The sequence below is a fragment of the Elgaria multicarinata genome, chromosome 20 (genome assembly GCF_023053635.1).
Source record: "Elgaria multicarinata webbii isolate HBS135686 ecotype San Diego chromosome 20, rElgMul1.1.pri, whole genome shotgun sequence".
Taxonomy (NCBI): Eukaryota; Metazoa; Chordata; class Lepidosauria; order Squamata; family Anguidae; genus Elgaria; species Elgaria multicarinata.
In genome coordinates, this window is record NC_086190.1 from 1,608,176 (window position 1) to 1,622,613 (window position 14,438).

Genomic DNA, 14,438 nt, shown 5'->3' on the forward strand with positions numbered 1-14,438 from the left:
TTTAGTTTTTAATTAGTTTTAATAATACTCAAGTTAACATATTAGCATATTTTCCAACAGCAACCCAAAACAGAAAAAGAAAAAAAGGAACAGGCACAGCAATTTTGACACTACAGGTCCATCTGCATCTTCGTGGAAAAAAACACATTGCAAGTTGGAGTATTTTATTCTCCTGATGATATCAACAGAAATCCTGATGACTCTGAGATATAGCATCCTGGGGAGGGGAGGGGAGGGGAGGGGAGGGTGGGAGGGGGAGAACAGTGGTTGCACCATCAGTTCCCATATAGTAACAGCGCCTGTTCCATCATTTCTTCTTTGCATGACGCTGTTCTCATAGATTCTTTTTTTCCGCCTAGCTATCACTTCCTGAGCAGCCTCTACCTATTTGGCGATAAGCTGATGTGATCGGGGGGGAAAAACCTCTATGATAGCAGATCTGGGCTAGCAATTTCATAAGAGCTGCCATTTATCACTTAAACATGGCTGTGTTTGACTCAAGCCCAAGATCTGGCTGGCTGTTACAGATCGATGCATGAACTCCAGGCTCCTTCACTGCCTCTGCAGTGCCGGCTCATGTGGCTTTCTCCTCCCATCCTGCCCCCACCACTTCCTCTCGGCTGCTCTCACCCCTCCAACGATCCAGTCCTCCACCCACAAGGAGGCCCTCCTTTGCTGGACCCTACCAAAGGCTCCCCATCCTGCCTCTCACAGTGAGGAAACCACTTTTGACAAAGTGCCCCATGATATTCTGATTAACATACCAGTTAAAAGTGGGCTAGATGGAACAACTATTAGGTGGATTCACAGTTGGCCACAGAATCGGACTCAAAGAGTGCTTTATCAACGGCACTTTCTCAAACTGGGGGGAGGTAATGAGTGGGGCACCACAGGGCTCAGTCCTGGGCCCAGGGCTCTTCAAAATTTGTATTAATTATTTGGACGAGGAGGTGCAGGGAACACTTATCAAATTTGCAGACGACACAAAATTGGGAGGGATAGCTAATACCCTGGGAGACAGAAATAAACTTCAAAGTGATCTTGATAGGCTGGAGAGCTGGGCTGAAAACAACAGAATGAAATTTAATAGGGATAAATGCCAAGTTCTACATTTAGGGAATAGAAACCAAAGGCACAGTTACAAGATGGGGGATACTTGGCTCAGCAATACTACAAACGAGAAGGATCTTGGAATTGTTGTAGATCGCAAGCTGAATATGAGCCAACAGTGTGATATGGCTGCAAGAAAGGCAAATGCTATTTTGGGCTGCATTAATAGAAGTATAGCTTCCAAATCATGTGAGGTACTAGTTCCTCTCTATTCGGCACAGGTTAGGCCTCATCTAGAGTATTGCGTTCAGTTCTGGGCTCCACAATTCAAGAAGGATGCAGACAAGCTGGAGCGTGTTCAGAGGAGGGCAACCAGGATGATCAGGGGTCTGGAAACAAAGCCCTATGAAGAAAGACTGAAAGAACTGGGCATGTTTAGCCTGGAGAAGAGAAGATTGAGGGGAGACATGAGAGCATTCTTCAAATACTTGAAAGGTTCTCACACAGAGGAGGGCCAGGATCTCTTCTCGATCCTCCCAGAGTGCAGGACACGGAATAACGGGCTCAAGTTAAAGGAAGCCAGATTCCAGCTGGACATCAGGAAGCACTTCCTGAGTGTTAGAACATTATGACAATGGAACCAGTGACCTAGGGAGCTTGTGGGCTCTCCCACACTAGAGGCCTTCAAGAGGCAGCTGGACAGCCATCTGGGTGGATTCCTGCTTTGAAAAGGGGGTTGGACTCGATGGCTTTTTAGGCCCCTTCCTACTCTACTATTCTATGATTCTATGATGTCTCCAAGAAGCCTGCAAGTGTAGTACGGTGATTAGAGTGTTGGACTGGGATCCAGGAGACCCAGAGTCTAATCCTCACTGGGACATGTTGTTGGGAGGATCAGACGGAGAGGCCCATTTACCTTGCCTTGGGCTCCTTTGAAGAAAAGCAGGATGTAAAGTTAATAAACAAAGAAATACATATCGAAAGTGAACAGGGAATGAAGGGGAACAGTCCTCCCTGGCTGTTGCTCTCCCCTCATCTCAGTCCCAGGAAATGGTACTCAATGGTACACATCCAGTGGCTCCACAGGCCATTGCGGTGGACAACTGTTGATTGACTTCTCCACCTTCCAGCCATCACAGCCACCAGGCATCCGTGTGGCCTCCTGTCGCTCTCATCCCTCTGGGCCACTCCTCCCAACCCTCCTGTTTATCTTGGGTTCCCTACATTTTCCTTCCCTCGTCCTGCCTTCAACTATGATCCACCCACCCTTGCTGGCCAATGGCAGCCAGTCATGGCTCGGGACAGGATGCCCTCTAAGACAGAGGTTCCCAGCAGTAGCCTGTCCCCAAATCTTCACAAGTGGTGGGGGGACTTCACCTTGCCAATCCCCAGGAGGAGGCATCGCTGCCTTCTGACTCCAAGGAGTGGAGCTTGGACCCCTTGAGTGAGGAGGGAAGCCGTGGGGTGCATTCCCCAACCTGCTTCTCTCCCCTCCCCAAACCTTCACCTCTCAGAACTAGCCAGTAACAGCAGGAAAGCCCACTGGCCTTGACAAGAAAAGCCCGGCTGGAGCTCCCAGATGGGCTCTCCTGGGCTGGCTCTTGATCCCTGCCAGGGCTGGGGTGACTGGTGGAGCCTTGCTGCAGCATTGCTCTCCCAGTCCTGAAGGTGAGCTCCCAGCTCAGCTGCAGGATTGCTCTCCCTGGTCCTGAAGGTGAGCTCACAGCCCCCAAATCCAGCACCGGCAGTTCTGTCCAGGGTGCTAAAACGGCTCTGCTCCAAAACTACATCTGATCCCATCATGTATCCCTGATGGAGCCATCGCCTAGTCAGGATGGCCAAGAAGCTGCCGGGATCCGAGCCCTCTGTGACACGAGGGCAGCTCAGCGGTCACGGCTGGAGATTTTGCCATCACCAATGAATTTCTTCATAAACTGCAGTGCTATGGCAACATTGACCGTGTGCATGGACACATTCCCACCTTCACATGTTCTAATTAGAAGACTCTCCATAAACACTGGAAACCGATTCTTGGAACCGAAAGAGGCAAGAAGGTGCCAGGCACGCTGAGACACTTCTGATGTCCAGGCCAATGCCTGCTAGTCCATTTGGGCTAGAAAGATCAGCGTAGGCAACCGTAGAGCTACACCAGTGATGGCAGGCTCCAAATCCTCATGCTACTTGCTACCTCCTCTATGGCTTGCTTATTTATTAATTCGTTTGCTTGTTACAAATTTGTGTCATTCTCAGAGAAGGTGCTCAAAGAAGCTTACAACAAAAAATAATTTTTTAAAAATACATTTTTAAAAAATCTATCATAAGGAACTAGAAAATGTATCACCCCAATCAGGAAAGATGTTTTAAGGAGAAGTCCCAAAGGTCCAAGGAGAAAGGAAGGTTTTACAACTGCTCCAGAATGCAAGCAAAGAGGACGGATTCCTCAGAGCCAGAGTGAGTGAGTTACACTGCCTCAGGGCCATGGCTGAAAAGGCCCTGCCTGCTTCCAGTGGTGGTTGTACATACCATAATGATCAAACTGTGCCTAATCAGAAGCAAGGCCTAACATGATCAGCGCCTATGGCAGGAAGGTAATGAAAAGGAGAGGATCTTATAGGCCCAAAGCCCTGCTAGCAGTGGTGAGTGTTGCCCATTGGGACTGGCCGGGCAGTGGGCCGGGCAGTGGGCCGGGCAGTGGGCCGGGCAGTGGGCCGGGCAGTGGGCCGGGCAGCTAACGGCAGGTGCAGCCAGGGCACAACATCAAGATCACGACAGCAAAGCTGAGGGCTAGCGATGGCCGCCTGACACATCCAGCCACACAAACAGCACTCTGCTCCAGCCTCCAAGAGCAGCCCCTTGCACAGGAAAAGTCAAACTGAGGCAAGCGATTTTAGATACACTTTGGCTCTGGCGGAACTGATCAAGATCAACTTTGGAAATCTAGTGGAGCGCTTCTCCTAGATGCTCCGTTTGACGTTGTGAGAATTTAGGGTGAGTCCCTTGGCCACAGAAAGAAAGAGGAGGGAGGGAGGAGGGAGACATGTCCACAAGCCCCCATCAGCCCCACCCCACCCACCAATGGGGGTCAGAGGAGAGGAAAGAGCAGCAGCGCCTAGCACAGTCCAGCCAAGAGCAAGCGACTGTCTCTTCTCTGGGTAAAGGGCGAAAGAGCTCCTTCGCCAGCACTGCTCCGCAGGTCAAGCAAAGGCGGCCAAATCCCAGGGGACTTTTGAGTGCCCATGAAGGGCCCTGCCTGGAGTTTCTGGCTGTGCCTGGCACCGCTATACTTGAGGCCTAGAGGGTGTTTTAAACCATTCTGGGCGCGTTTTCTTTGGATTTCATATTGATTCTGATATATCTTCTTCGTCACCTTTGGTGAAAAGATGGGTCACAAATATTTTTAAATAAACGGATCACGGTGCTCCCCACATCTGCACCTACATCTTCTCAGAAGTAATGCTTTCCTTGTGGAGCTCCCTACTCTGAGGAGACCTACCTGGCTGCCAAGCTGACCTTCTTGCTTTCTCTTGGCTTTTTGGAGACTAGGAAAGATTTACTCATTCAAAGAGGATTTTGCTAGATTTTGCTGCCACTGTGGGTATTACCTTGGCAGGCCGAAGTGTCGATTTAAAAATAATTGTAATGGATTGCATTTTTAATTGCATTATAAGCCGCCTGAAGAGCACTTGCAGACCAAACCCGGGGAGGAGCATGGGGGTGGGGGTGTAAACACTTTAAAAATAAAATAAAATCATTTATATGACCTACAGTGGTTACGTTAACAGGGATCCTTTCAACTCACACTATGCATCATTTTATTAAGAAACTCTGAACTGTCACAGCTGCGCAATTCATTTTTATTAATTTTCTCAAACAAAATTAGTAGCGGGGGAGGAGGGGAACACAACCCAAAAGAATAAGAGAGTGTTCCAGTCCAGTTGCAGGATCAATGCCATTAATTCTTTAATACCAAGAGGCCTGTTTGTATGAACTCAGCATTAAACTCAAGCAATTAATATTATATATATATATATATATATATATATATATATATATATATTCCAAAGCAAATTCAAACAAGTAATTTAAGATCCTTGTTCAGCCGTTGCACACACCACACATGCGCACGCACGCACGCACACACAGGCCTTTTTCCCTCTCTCCTTCTCCTCCTGGGACATGGTGCTTTCAAGTATAAACACGGAGGAGCAGGATGCTGTAATATTAATAGAAATATTGCTATTTTCATGCCTTGCCTTTGGCAGACTAAACAAACCCTCAAAAGTTGTATGTGTGTGGGGGGGGAAGGAACTCGTTCTGCAAATCCATGGGGCTGCTGATACATACACACACCCGACTTTGCACAAGATGGCTGTGGGTGGCTTGATAGGCTGGCTTGGCACAGGCTCACGGCGGCAGTGATCTCCCGCTTTAACGATACCTCTCAAGCTGCCAGGTCGGGAAGTGGCATTTTCCCCCAAGAGCTTCACGCTGGCTGTTGTTCAGCCGAGGGAGGGAGGGACGGAGGGAGGGAGGGAGCCGTGTGTGTGTGTGTGTACGCATGTGGAAGGGGACGGACCCTTCCCCCAAAGAGAAGCATTCGACCATCAGACTCTGTGCAGGAAGCACTCTGTGATTGGTTCCTATGCGTCAAGATCATCCGGAAGCCAGGTGAGGATAAAAATGGAGATGAAGAGAATCGATCGTGCAGGCTGCCCTGGGCTCCTTGCAAGAAAAGGCAGGATATAAAATTATGGTATTTCTGGTTCATGCACACTGGCTCCCCTGGAAGGGAGCCATTCAAAGCTGCAGAGTGGGGATGTAAGAAGAGGGGGGCCCTCCCTTCTTCCACGACATGGATGGACACAGATTGACACCACCACCACCACCCCTCTTGGGCCATGGAACAGGCTAAGCCCCCTGGTCAAGCCATCCAAGCCAAAGGGCTATCAACACGTTCTTCACACAGCACAGAGTTAAACTATGGAATTCACTTCCACAAGATGTGGTGAGGGCCACTAATTTGGATGGCTTTAAAAAGAGGGTTGGATAAATTCAATGGCTACTAGCCCTGATGGCTATTTTCTACCTCCAGTATCAGAGGCAGTAAGCCTGTATGCATCAGTTGCTGGAGAACATGGGTGGGAGGGTGCTGTTGTACTTGTGTCTTGCTTGTGGGTCCCTGGTCGACAGCTGTGGGAACAGAGAGCTGAACTAGATGGACCCTTGGTCTGTTCCAGCTGGGGTCTTCTAGTCGTGGTGAATTCCATGAATGAAGGAAGTGATGTGTGAAGACGGACATGGGGACTTTGGACAGTGACTCAGCACCTTGGTTTATCTAGCCCAAGGTTGTCTGCCCCACAGCAGCTCTCTGGGTTTTCAGCCGGCGTCTTTCTCAGCTCTGCCTATAGAAGCCAGCTTGTCAAGGCAAGCAGGGACCCATGAATGGAGAGAGGCAGGTGGAGAGGATGTTCCTGCAGCCACAGAAAGGGGCCGTGGTTCCATGGCAGGACACCTGCTTCGAATGCAGAAGATCCAAGGTCCATTCCCCAACATCTCCAGTTAAGGAAACTCCAGTGGTTGGGCCTGGAAGTTCCTTAGCTCCAGTCCAACTCAGCCTGAGCCCTTGGGGAGCCTCTACCAGCCCAAAGCAGGCAAAACACCTCAGACAACTATGCTGAGGGGGCTGCAGTGCCTGCCTCAAGGTTGCTAGGCCAGCTTTAAGATTCTGCCACGCAGGGCCAAGTCACTGAAGAGACCTCCTTATTGCCTACCAGCCTGCTTGGTTGCTGCACTCACCCCCCTCCCAGTGGTACCCAAGATTTTGGAGGGTCTGTCCACTGTGACTCAGAACAGGGGCTTTAAGGTCAGAACCCGCACACTCTGGAGCTCCCTCAGACAACAAATGGAGCAGGTGCCGTCCCTTCTGGGTTTGGGGCACCTACTTGAAAGCATGGCTTTTCCAACAGGCATTGTCCTCCGTGCATCACTTAGAAGCTTCTTCACCATAAGCGATTCGTAAACGTTGTCAGATAAATAAATAAAGCCGACCTGGATGGGATGACTTGGTGTACAACTGCTGCATAAGACAACACAAAATGGTCGCCAAGGTCACGGTGGCTGGTGACAAGCTCCAACCAACGGGAAGCCTCGGCAAAGCAGAGCCCCCCTCCACGCCGCCCCCAATGTCACCTGAGGCGAATTTTAACTGGTGCTGCCAGCCTACATCCTGTCACCAACCTCCTTGTGAAACACGAAGAGCCATAAACCTTCTATATGGGCAATAAACCTATATAAAAAAGGAGCACATTCAGAGTAAATGGGCCATGAGGCAGGCTTGCCTGCTGGAAGGGAGGTGCGTTGGGATTCTGATGGAACCTTAAAAGAGAGAGAGAGAGGGGGGGTCTCCTTGTGTTTCGAGATCAGCTCAACCTTCTCCTCAGCTGGGAGCTGCTCAACACCAGGTCTATTCATGTGTACAGTTTGCTATGGTCAATAACCGTTCCTGCATCTTGCTAGAATTTCTTCCCTCGCTAATTAATTACGGAGGAATCTGATGTCAAAACATTAAAAAGGAAGGAACTTCGCATGGGCAAGAGGCATTACGACCGGATGGGGAAAGAAAGGGGGTCAGTGTGATGGTGAGCTGGAATCTTATCCAACTCATTCCCAAATTTGGCAATGCCTCTCCAAAATCCAGCCCCATGAAAGAGCCCTCACATCACCAAGACAAGGCCTTGGCAAAGCGTCCAGTTTTGAGAGTGCACCGAGGTATGCTTCCAAGCCTTCAACGGCTTCAAAATTTGGCTTCAAGCAGGAGGCGTCAAAGATACAACCGTCCTGATTGGAAATTTTGCTTCGCCTCCCACCCCAAATTTTATCTGGGTTTGTCAAAATAAAACAGAGAAACGGCAAAACAGGCTCTGCTCCCCAATGAGGAAAACGTTGGAATTCTATTCAGCCAATTCTCATTCATTTTGAATTAATTAAAGCTGAAATTAATTTGTTCCTGGAAACATACTCAAAAAAAAAAATCCCCTGCAAATCCTGATATTGAATAAGCACCAAATTGTCTCTGAACGAGTGAGTATTGCCCAAATATTCACTGAATATTTTATAATGGTATCTCTGCATAAGATAGCCAATTTCAATATTTAAAAGAGTTGGCACACCGTGGTGTTAGGTGTTTGACACCATTCGATGGAGGACATGCAGCAATATCCAGTACATGAGAAGAGGCAACTTCAAAATTTAACGTCTCCCAGGGAACCACAGAGTTGGAAGGGAGAAACAGTTCATCCAGGCCCCGGCTTAGTCAGTCTACCTCTGCAATCCTCTCAAATGCTTACCAGACAGTAAAGACCCATGAAATACAACGAGATGCACTTCTGAGCCATATGCTCAGGTGCAGAGTATATTCTGAAATAAAGGTGTCATGTTCAAAAACTAAACTGAAATTTTCGAATGGCAACATTTGAATGGCAAATTTTAAATATTTCCAAATACTAATTTCAATTTCAACTCCCTTGATACTACAGGGTCCAAAGCAGGGAGGGTGAGATATCACCCCAACCCACCAAAATGACATCATTTAACCCATTAAGGTAAAAGACACATTTTATTCTAACGAGCTGCCTGTCTGTACCATTCCGAGGACACACAAAAAGAAACCAAAACCATTCACTGCTTCCGGGGGGGGGGGGGGGGATTAAAGAAAAAAGGCAAAGTGGTATTTCCACACTCCTTAACCCTACTAAACATGTCTGCATTTCCTACGACAAGAAAACACCTGCAGAAAATTCCTGCCCATGGCTTGTTGGAAGTGCCCCCAAGAGGCAGTGAAAGTGAAACTTATGACAGTTGGGAAAACCACCTGACAATTCCTGCCTAAAATCTGGACCAGGTACGTGACTTTTCCTTGGGAAGGCGTCAGGAAGGGGGCGGCCCTCCTACCCGCAAGCACTTCACGCAACAGCCCATGGAGGACCCATCTCGGCTTTATCCGCACAGATTTTCCATCACTTCCCTTTTTCTTTAATGTCTGGTCCAAAGAGTTTGTGACAATTGGGGGATGCCGCGGAGATGGACAGACAACACCCCTCCACTCAGCCGAGCCGCCTCAACCCATCCCTCTGCACAGATCTAATTAAACATAAAGCCGTCGCGTTCAACCCGTTTCTCTAGCACTTGTCAGGAGTGCAGCAGGCCTGGTTTTAATCAATCTGATTTCATTCAATAAAATACTCATTAAGTCAATTAATGAGACTTTGGTGTCACAAGCTATCAAGCATGACTGGTGGGGCTCTTGGTTCTTCCCAAACTGGCCCCCTCCGCCGCCCCCCAACCCCCGCTCCCGCCTTTTGCCTTCACTGGGTAACCAATGAATTGATTTAGCAAGTCAAGTAAAATCAGGAGAAAAATTAATCAATGGACATTTTCACGAATGCTCTGTGGAAACTTACCTGGTTTTAGGGGAGGTCGTTAGCCATTCCTCGTGTTTTTCAAACGTTATTAGATATGCAGCAATTTCCTGAAAAAGGGAAAGAAACATGGTTTAAACAAACAAACAAAACCACAAAAAGATCACTCTTCTAAGCAGACTTTCCTTTGGCTGAAGTCCTCTGTTGCCAGGGGCCAGGAGACTACAGAGAGGTCTCAGTCCGGCCCTCGCGGCAATGAATAGTACAGCCCAATGCTCAGTAAAACACTGCACGGAACGCATCTGGGTGCAGCTATACCGGACAGCCCCATCACAACTGATTCCCCCAGTTATTTTTCCAAGGTACACATGAAAGTGATGCAAATGAGCAAAAGTATATAGTGCTGTGGCAGAGAGAGAGAGAGAGAGAGAGAGAGAGAGAGAGAGAGAGAGAGAGAGAGAGAGAGAGAGAGAGAGAGAGAGAGAGAGAGAGAGAACTCCAGTCCCAGAATTAACTAGAGAAATTGTCCTGGTGAAAACCAGAAACAGGAGGAACAGGACACAGGGAAGAGCAAATTGGGAATGCCTCCCTCCCTTCGCCCCCGCCCAGCTCTGTTCAAGCAGGGGACTCCAGAAAGTCGTTCCATCTGGGATCAGGGCCCAGGACGCTTCTGGTGCCACATGAAGGCTTCTGCTAGGCTGCCTTTGCCAAGCCCTCCCGCTCTGCTTCAACTTGACTCAAGCCAGATCTCGCCTGACTGAAGTTCTCACCCTGCTCCCCTAACTGCGGGATTCAAGGAACCCCAAGCCTGCACAGAAACGACAAGGTTTGTTTGATGAGGGATGACCAGCAAGAACCTGCTTAAAACCTCCCCCCACCCCCATTTCAGAACCCCCCCCCCAGCATGAGATAAAGATCAGTAACAGGTCGGTGTTTCCTTGCAGCACAACTCAGTCCTCTTGGGGCCCAATCCATGTCGAACTCAATCTGCATTGAGTCAGGCCAGCTTGTAGATTTTCTGTGTGTGTGTGTGTGTTTTTTAAAAAAATTGCAAATAGAAATTTATGCAAATTGCAGCTGCAATTTGTGTAATTTCTGCAAATTGCACAATTTTTTTAATTGGAATTAACAAAACAACCCAAAACGTCCCTGGATTTCAGGAGAAACCCGCGGCTGGGCACTCGAATACAAGCTGAGTCAGGTGCACCACCGAAATCCAGCAAGCCGAAAAAAGGCCAGATTCCTTGGTGACAGACAGCCCTTTATGTCTGACCCTTGGCACTGATGCTTGGGGGGTCCCACAAGGTCCCACCTGGCCACACCCCCACCCACGCTGCTTAACCTGTGCATGAAGCACCTGAGTGAGGTCATTCCATTTCTTTTTTTCAATGGACCCAGGTAAAAGCCTGCCTCCACCCACCCTCCCTGGCCATGATGGGATGAGCACCCAATACTCACAACGTTTCCACAAAAAACATTAACATCTGTTGGGAAGAGACTAGGGACGCTTTTTTTTTTTTTTTTTTTATCAGAGAGACCTTTGAAAAGGAGTAAGCAAAAGGTCAGGATAGCTTGCTTTACGCTACCACTTTTTAAATAAATAAATAAATAAATAAATAAATAAATAAATAAATTGTTTGCAGGAGCAAGCAAAGTAACCCCCTTTTCAGTGGCATAAATAGGGTTCGGTGATAGGGCACTTCCCCAGGACAGAATAGGAAATGCTTGAACATGTCATATATTAAAGTCAGGTATTCAAATAATGTTAAATCATATCATGTGTGGAATAATGAGGCCTGTTTACACAATGGTAGATAGAAAGTCAGGTGCCAGCTTGTGCTGAGGCTTAATAGGGGCAGCAGGTGAGGCAGGATGGCGCCATATTACTACTGTAGTTCCGTGGCTACAACCCAATACAGTCAAGTTCATTCATTCACCAGATATTGCTCAAAAGGGAGGAGGCTTTCTCCGCTGTGGCACCCCGGTTATGGAATGAGCTCCCCAGAGAGGTCCGCCTGGCGCCTACACTGTACTCCTTTCGTCGCCAGCTGAAGACCTTTTTATTCACTCAGTATTTTAACACTTAATTTTAACTTAAATTTAAATTATACTGTTTTAACTCTGTATTTTAACCTTATATCAATTTTGCTGCGTGGTTTTATCCTGGTTGTGCTTTTTATATTGTATTTTGTATTTGTATTTTTAACTTGTTGGTTGTTTTATGATGATTTTAATTTTTGTGAACCGCCCAGAGAGCTTCGGCTATTGGGCGGTATAAAAATGTAATAAATAAATAAATAAATAATAAATAAATAGAAAGACAAGGTAGGAATTTGTCAGACAGCAGTAAAAGTCTCAGCGAAGGAGCCGTCTGTAGGAAGCTTGTCTTTTCTTAATTCATTCCTGTGCAGATTATGGGGAGAGCTTGCCCCATCTATAGACATGCCTAGTCATAGGGAATCTTCTTTGAACACTTCCAGAAGCTTTCGATCCAGAGGTACCGGAAATATGAGAATAAGTTTCTTTTAAACGTGAGCTTTTATTGAACTATCTTTATCTGTGTGGTTACAAACTAAAGTGGGCCAGGGCGGGGTGAGGACGGAGGCGGGGACAAGACCCTGTACGTCCCCAACCAGCTGGCCCAGGCATCTGCTAGAGCCTTTAAATGCAATTATACTATTCCCAAATGAGACACAAAAATATCGTGTTTCCAATAGTCTGAGTTTTCAGTCTCATACTTCACCTCCTCTGTGCATTTCTGCGGTGCCAGATCTCTGTGTTTATGTACTTTATTAGAGCTGCGTGAATGTCATATTAATGACTTTTGAGCAACATGTTTACCCGCCAAAGAAGTCCTCCAAGAATCCCTTCTGTAAACGTGAAATGCCTTTCCTTTAAAACCACACCCACACCAGGCGCTGACACCCCCCTCAAAAAAACCCTGCTGAGCAAATGCCCATTCAGTTCAGGAGGAATCCCCCCACCCCCGGCCCCTCAAGGCGTTCCCAGCACACGGATTGGGCCCCAAGAGGACTGAGTTGCACTGGGAGGAAACGCCTACCTCTTACTGATTTTTATCTCACACTGGAGGGGGATCCTCTGAAATGGGGGTGGGGGGAGGTTTCAAGCAGGCTCACATGGGGGGGGGGATGTGGCCCCGGAGATATTTTGGTCCCTAAAGACTCATGGCTTTAAAAGCCAAAGGCGGCACTTGGAATTGCATTTGGAAGCAAACAAGAAACTGGTCATTATGGGCAGCTCCCATCAGACCCCTTCGCAGCCGTGGTTTTCAGACGCTCTCCAAGGGCAAGCCCCAAGCAAAGTGCAAAGCGCTGTAATCTAACCTGGAGGTGACAAGAGAACGATGGCTCAGGCCAGGCATGGATTTTTTTCCTGGAAACAAAGCAGTTTGTGTATGATACAGAGTTGATTTGTTTTAAAAAGGAAGCACTCATGGCTTTTAGTATTATTGGGGGGGGGGGGGGGCGTTATATATGAAAAGTTACTTTTTTAAATATGAAAAGGTACAGACAGAGGTTGAAGAGTTGCCAGCCCTCCAATGGAGCTGGGGCTGATGCCAGGTTAGCTGGAGAAACTCAAAGGTTTGATGCTTCCTTGATGCAGCCTTCATTGCTCACATCATTAAGTTACGGAATTCCCTGACGGAGGCTGGGGAGTAGCCAGGCCGGGCCACGTCTGGCCCAGCAAGAGTTCAGGCCAGGTCTGGCTGCATCGAGCCACCTAGAGCAGCCTCACGCATCTCAGATCCCCTGGCCATTGGTCATTCTAGCTGGGAAGGATGGGAGTTGGAGTCCAAAACTTCTTGAGGGTATCTCTGAGCACCACGTGGTGGAGGGCAGAGTGGGAGGCCCTCGAGGTCTTGTGTGCAGATTCCCTGGGGGGTCTCTGGTTGGGCACTGAAGGAAGCCAGATGCCGGATGGGCCCTTCCTAAGACCAGCGAGGTCATCTCAGACCGGGGACTTCATGCTCTACCCTCCTCTCCCCCGCTGCCATTGCATGCTTTACAACTTCTGCTACATCCCTGATATGCTAGAGCTAAAGCAAATAAATAAACCCTGTTTGCCAACCTCGATCATAAAAGAAAAGGAAAAGAAATACGCTGAGCTTGTGTGGTTTTGCCCTCTAAACCTGAATAACAGCGCCATTGGGACAACTGGGATAAAATGGCGTCGCTCCTGCTGCCCTGAGGCTAAACACATTGACCTGGGAAGAACTACGACTTCATTGCAGAAAGGGATCGTATATATATAAAAAGAGGAATAATAAAATGAACATCGGTCACCATGTACATGTCCGGCTGCTGCCCTGACTATCAAATATTTCTTAACTCTAAGAAGGAGGAAAGGGTGGGGCGTCACGCGTCACCTGCCCTGGTGGGGGCCAGCATGCCCAGGTGTTGACGCGGCCTCTTTGCGGCCCCCACCCACAGCTGCTGCTCCCTGGGGGTCTCCACTGCTTAAGTCATTGAGGGAGGGGGTACAGGGGAATCGGGAGAGCACCCACTTCCCCCCCCCCATCTTCATGCAGCAATTCCCCCTAGCCACACAGATGCTTGTTAGCAAGCGGCTTATAGGGACATCGCCATCTTGATGCAGGACGTTCTGGTCACTCGTCCTCAAGCTGCAAAGCTTAGCCAGCAAAAATACGGGCTGCCTCCCTGTCCCCATTTCCTCCTTCACCAAGGGGAGCCGTTCAAGAATATAACCACCAAGCGCGGCGAAACGGCCTTCTGGCGGCACTGGGACCGCCGCCTCCGCTCCTGCAGCTGCAGTCAATCCAGAAAATCCTGCAGAGCAACTTTGGATAATATCAAACTCATATCAAGGGATCCCTCCTTGAAGAGAGGTTACTATAATGGGATGTCAATGTTATGAGAGAGGAATTTATGTCCTTTTTGCCACGTTAGAAAGGGGGGGGGGAAGCAACACACTGGAGGTGGGGGGATAAAC

The 14,438-nt window shown here is 48.3% G+C and overlaps 1 protein-coding gene across 1 annotated transcript in view; it reads right to left on the reverse strand.

Moving 5' to 3' along the window:
- Positions 1 to 14,438, reverse strand: part of CAMTA1 (calmodulin binding transcription activator 1) — a 696,337-nt gene that overhangs the window by 483,334 nt on the left and 198,565 nt on the right. The window contains exon 3 of the mRNA XM_063145348.1: positions 9,510 to 9,577. Coding sequence (XP_063001418.1) covers positions 9,510 to 9,577 — 68 coding nt within the window. The remainder of the gene's footprint in view (positions 1 to 9,509; positions 9,578 to 14,438) is intronic.